The sequence below is a fragment of the Amborella trichopoda genome, chromosome 12 (assembly GCF_054954075.1).
Source record: "Amborella trichopoda isolate Santa Cruz 75 chromosome 12, AtrichopodaSantaCruz75HAP2 v2.0, whole genome shotgun sequence".
In the NCBI taxonomy this organism is placed as follows: Eukaryota; Viridiplantae; Streptophyta; class Magnoliopsida; order Amborellales; family Amborellaceae; genus Amborella; species Amborella trichopoda.
In genome coordinates, this window is record NC_142347.1 from 14,905,022 (window position 1) to 14,911,074 (window position 6,053).

At 38.2% G+C, this 6,053-nt stretch overlaps 1 protein-coding gene across 1 annotated transcript; it reads left to right on the forward strand.

The window, feature by feature from the left end:
* The first annotated feature begins 475 nt into the window (after positions 1-475).
* On the forward strand, positions 476-3,820 carry LOC18424640 (dormancy-associated protein homolog 3). The gene is made up of 5 exons (XM_006829224.4): positions 476-727; positions 888-940; positions 2,990-3,110; positions 3,349-3,492; positions 3,581-3,820. Exons 3-5 carry the CDS (start codon positions 3,005-3,007, stop codon positions 3,661-3,663), a joined length of 333 nt encoding a protein of 110 aa, XP_006829287.1. The 5' UTR covers positions 476-727; positions 888-940; positions 2,990-3,004; the 3' UTR covers positions 3,664-3,820.
* Positions 3,821-6,053: the final 2,233 nt, after the last annotated feature.

Below are 6,053 nucleotides of genomic sequence, written 5' to 3' on the forward strand. Positions count from 1 at the left end.
AATTGCTTGCTATGTCATATTGCAGAGTTTGAGCTCTTCATTAAGAGCCTCAAAATCTGGGCACTCCAAAGTGAGTTCATAAACAGAAACATCGACTCATTGGGGTTTTGCTTGGTATCCATCAATTCATGTAAAAGGACATCTATCTTAACATTATAAATCATTCATAGAAGGCTCCCTCCAGCTACCTTCAAGAGGTGATCGACCTAAGGCATGAGTACCACGTAAAGGCCATCCTTGAAAGATTCTAAACAAACTACCTAATCAATATGTGTTTGTGACCGATGTTATTTTTTGAGAGATATTGGGCCACATGTTGTTGGGACAAACTCGTACCATCAATTTCATCCCTAAATGCCGGATACGGCTTTGGTATGCTTCTAATACCCTCATGCCTAACAAATTGCAAATTTTTAAGGCATTCCATTACCATAGCACGGATAGCCTTGGAGTTGATTGGTGCATTGGTAACTGATGTTGATTACGTGCCCACATACACCTTGCCTTGCTATTGAGGAGATACCAGCAAATTTATTATTGATGTGGGAGGCACAATTTGAGGAATTGGAGTAGGTGTCATAGGGGTTTTAGTAGTTGCCTGTGGTGTAGAAGTGTCCTTTCATAACAGCCACCTCTGGCAGGAGCCTCGTGCTAATCATCATCATACCGGCGATAGGATGCAAGGGTCTGCCTTCAAGAATTTGTTCCTTTTTGGAATTAATCACTTGTAAGGAAACCAATCAGTTAATATTACCTCTAGATCCTACCCTTCCCATTGCAATTGCCTGCCCTTTAATGGGACATAACGTTTTGCTTGTGCTACTTTTGGTCTATGTTGCTGTTTGCAATTTGTTGGCTTTCTAATTGCCTTCCTTTCCCTTGTGTAGGGACCTGCAACTTCCTATGTTAGGTACATCACACCTTTGACATCATTTGCAAGGTTTGCATGCTCCTTTCCAATATTTTGTAGACTCTCTAGGTTTCTTTCCTTACTCTTTTTAGATAGTTGTATTGAACATATGGCAAGTAACAACTTGCTTGCGGACTTCGTGGCTCCCCAACCTTTTCAAGGTGTAAAAGTAAATTCTTTTAAAAGGTCAAGGGGGGTTGCATTGCTTTTCACCAAGAGGCTTCGTACTCTTGAAAGTTTTGGTAAGTTATTATGCCTCCTTCAATTATCTGCTATGAGGGCCTATGTATAAGCATGCTCAAAGTTCCCTTGATCTCAAACTTGTTGGAATCTTCCAAGTATGGACACTTTTAGATATTTCATTACATGTGTAACCCATCTCCTCCTCATGCGCCTTTCGTTGTGTATAAGTTTGTACATGCCTTGTTGGGTTGAGTACTTCTGACTCCCTACCCTTGGTGGTGTATTACGAGAAATTTTAGGATTTAGAAGCCCTCTCAAATTTTGGTGATTTGAGATCTGTAATTAGGCCCTTAACAAAGCAAAATGACAGATTAGGATTTGTGGAGCTGACGTCATTTAGTTCGGAAAAAGCTTCGAGGATGATGGTAAAGCTTGAGATTCCTTCCACCATATCTGTTATTGGCTTGATTGTGAGCTTAGCTGAATAAAACTCTACCTTCTTAGGGGTTTGGGAGGCATCTTTGGCTACAGGTGACTGGGTCCTTGGTAATGGACGAAATCCTTCTTGAGAGTGTAGAGACCTCATTGCATGTTTGCTCCTAACCCTGGCCATCATCATCATTCGACTTTGTTTAAAGTTTTGATCATGACTCTTACTTTTAAAATATTTACCACGGTTCTGGCGTAGTTAGTCATCTTGAAGTTCTTGGTGTATCAAGGGTTCTGCTACGACCTTTGAGCATCTTGTTTGAATGACTTCCTATATAAGTCATGGTTGATTATTTCAATTTTTTACCCTCACAATGGTAAGGAAATTTTTGTTGTGGTTCCTTGCTGAAACTGGTTTCGAATTTTCATAGCAGCTACAAACCTTCTGATTCTTCCTCGTGCCTTCTGACCCATGCCACAAGTAGGAATTCTCTAGGATTGTGGAGCACCGGTCCAGCCTTTATCTTGCTAGGCATTTTTTGTTGTCGTTCCCTCAAGAACCATGGACCAGCATGCTTGATATGCCCGTTGTGCTATGCTATTTTCAACTACATAATGGCTCTCTTATGGACATGAATAAACTTATCAATTTTTACATTGACTGTACAACCCTTATCAGGTTTAATAGGTTCATGGTTTGCTCTTTATGCTTAAGCATATGCTAGAACACAAGCTGCCTTTTTACGAACACACCTAGGGCCCTCATGCCCCATTTAAGTGGCTGACTATCACATTGGATGGCCTGCCTCTTCAATCGAAGGCTAGCTCTACATAGCGTTGTTCCAGGATGACCTTTTTTACCACTTGCTTGGGTATATTTGGTGGTGTGCTTTGCTCAATCGAGCTTTTGAGGCACCGCAGTTGGGCTCCCTTTTGAGGGTAACAGGCTTTATAGTGGTTTAAATGAGGTTTTATGATAAAAAGACATACTTGGGCTTTGTGCCGAGTGATGAAAACGAGGGTTTGCTACCCAATGGCTTTTTTTTTTTTTTTTTTTTGTTTCTAGTTTTTTAGATTGGATTCTTGATGGAGAATTAAACATTTAGATTAGAAAAAATATCTCTTTACTTTTTATTTTTAACTTCTATATATAATGAAGTTCAAGAATTGGAAATATTACTTGTAAACAAAAAATCTCCATCTTTTTTATCTTATAACCCCCTCTACCTTTGACCATAAATTTTTGATCTAAACAAATACTAAAATGATACCCTAATATTTAATCCCAAGCTACTTTACCTCTCTCTTTTTCTTCTCTCTCTAAAAATTATTTATGTTCAGAGCTCCCCATGCTACTTTTCCTCTCTCTCTCTCTAAAATTATCTTTGTTTAGAGCTCCCCATATTATCTCTGTTCGATAAAGTTTGGAATTGTTGTGATTATAATCGATAATTTTGATTAAAGAAGAGATAAGATTGAACTATGGCGCTCTTGGATAAGCTTTGGGATGACACTTTAGCCGGACCACAGCTGGAAAATGGGCTTAGCAAGCTCAGGAAACCTGTTTCCCGGCCATCTCTGACCAAAGGTGAGCCGGAAAATACAATTTGATCTCTCTTTCTTTTTTGTTTGTCTTCCATTTGAGAAAAATCCCCTCTATTTCTTTCTCTCGTTACATTTTTGCGTGTTAGTGCTTTTTCTTTTTTCTTTTTTGTGTATTTATCACTTTTTGTCATTGATTTTCCCCCATTTCTCTATGTGTATGTGTTTTTTTCTACTGTAATCGATTTAATTCTATTTTTCATTTTGTTTTTAACGATTTTCAGTTGATGAGTTCTCTGATGAAGCCAATAGAGTGACTCAAAGCATAATGATCACGAAACCACCTCCGAATAATAACAACGCTTCAGAAAATGGAACCTTGCCGTCTTCTCCGGCAAGAATGACGCCTCTGGTTTCTCCTTTCGCTGGTAATGTCAACTTTTCAGGTTGATTTTCTTCATTCGCTTTTGAGAATTGGCCGAAATTTTGGTTGCTGAAATTTTGGGTATGTTGCAGGGGCCAGGAGGTTTCAGAGGATATTTTCGTTGGATGAGTACGAGAGAAGCAGCATTTTAGTATGGGAAGCTTTGAACAGATAATTTTTAGAGAAAGAGAGGAAAAGTAGTGTGGGATTAAATTTTAAGGTGTCATTTTAGTGTTTATTTAGACAAAAAATTTATGATCAGAGGGGTATAGGGGGTTATTGAAAAGATGAAGATTTTTTTTTTACTAATAATATTTTCAATTCTTGAGTCTCATAAGATATAAAAGTTAAAAATAAAGGATAAGGATATTTTCCCTTTGGACTAATGTTCGATAGGGGATAGCTGCCTCATAAGGTCATAATGGGCTTCTTGCCCAACAATAACATTTGACATAGGGCTTTCTGCCCCTTGGCTTGATGCATGTTCGACAGTTGCTATGGGTCATGTAGTTCAACCTCTGATAGACTTCAGGATGGGCTCCCTTTTGATGGCAGCAAGTCCCTTGGTCAAGCTAAGTGGCTCTCACCACCAATTTAACTGACGATGAGTTAGGGTCAAGTGACTCAAGCTTGCTTCCTCGCGTTTTTTATTTGTACAATGCTTCATTCTGATTTGACAAAGGCTATTTTTTTTACTATGGATGATGGGTAGGTCGCGTTCGATGGGTAGAAATGGGTGCCATCGGACCACTAGATTGGGTTTTCGAGTTTATGCTCTAGTTGTTTGGCTTTGGAAAAGCTCTAATTTTTTTTAGCTTTGTGCCTATTGCTTTACTCTCTTTTTAAGGCGGTATAGGAGACAATCACGATTCTGATCATGAAGAAGCCCATTGTCCTTATTTTGCTTCGTTTTTTTAGGCTTAATATACCTGAGTTGATGATATACCCTCTATGGGTTGGTTCGTTTTTTTTTTTTGAAATATGGATTTGGGGACGAGTTCCAAATGCTTAAACACATGCGTCTCATTCATATTTAAGTTCTGTAAAGCAAGGAGTACCCTTTGACCAATCACCCCGAATAAAAAAAATGAACTCAAAACAATACCATTGACTCCTTAATGGACCCACCTCGTTGATATTTAGGAGGATGAGTTTTAATTGTGGCTCCTGCTTGATAACTGGTGCTTTGTGTGACTCTCTGATGCGGGTTTGCTTCATAGTACTTTTAGAGACTTTGGGAGAGAGTTGATCGAGAAAGATAAGCTTCGCTCAATCATCTGTTGACTTAAGCCCTTCATCTTTCAATTTGATGGTTAATAATATAAAAAAACATATTTGATTGGTTAGGAATCCATCCCAATCTAATTTGTATTATTTAGAATTCAAATTCAAATAGCAATAGTTTTAACAACAATTCATGTTTGAGAGGGAAAATCACGTTCTAACTTCAATTCTGTTCTTTGTGTGTTCCTTTGATTCACATATGTCATGATCCTCATCTCTTGATGATATCCTCTTATTACTTTAATCTTATCCCACGCTTTGCTGTTGGAATAGATAAGGTTGAAATCCGCTATAACTGGAAAAGGGGCAGGGGTCGTGGTGGTAGTATCCCACGCTTTACTCATCTCATTGTGGTTTTAATTCCTACTATTAACACCACCTCACTAACATTTTCAAAAAACTAATACCGAATCTATTTGAAAAGAAAACAGATAGAGGTATGTCTTCCCCATTGAACTACCCAAAAAAAAAAGAAATCCCCGATAACCACAGTTAAAACTCGCTTAGTGAGACACAACATTTGAATTTAAAATAAAACTTCAGCCAACAATACCTTTATAATCTATAAGTTCTTCTAAGATGTCCTCATGTTTATCCATCACCATTCCCCCTGGTCTCTAGTGTTTCTTCACCATCTACCATCGGTAAATCTTGACATTCCTGGACATATCTCCAAATCTTGATTTTAATGGTCATCCTTAGTTTTAGATCTTTCGGCTATTAATCTATGGGGCCAATCCTCTTGGTCATTGATTGCTTCGGATTTTACCATCATAACGTTATTTTGGATATAAATTGACATACTGCGGTGAACACCCGAACACTCTCTCCAAGCCTTGCACAAGCCCTTCAGTTATTTTGATAGGCTTCGGATGTCAAAAAGCATAACCAAACATATGTTTTGATGGATCCCACAAAAAAAAAAATCCACCCATAAAGTTCCCAGGTCGGAGGGAGTTAATATATAAGTATTATATATTATAAGATTATTTATCTATGATACTAGAAAGTCACAATCACTCTTAATTATTAAATGTGAAATTCAATAGCTTGAGTTATGTCACACAGCTCAACGACTATTTTTTAGATTTTGAACTTAGTCGACGATACCCTTCAGCCATTCGATTTTTACATGTAACGGCCCGAGGTGGCTTAGACCACATTGACAAAAAAAACAAAGAAAAAGGAAAAATATCTTATCGTGTGCTTTCCCTAATATCAGTATGCTCCCGCAGGAACATGCTATCCATACCCTTTCTTGCTTGACGTCGGTGCCTGGCA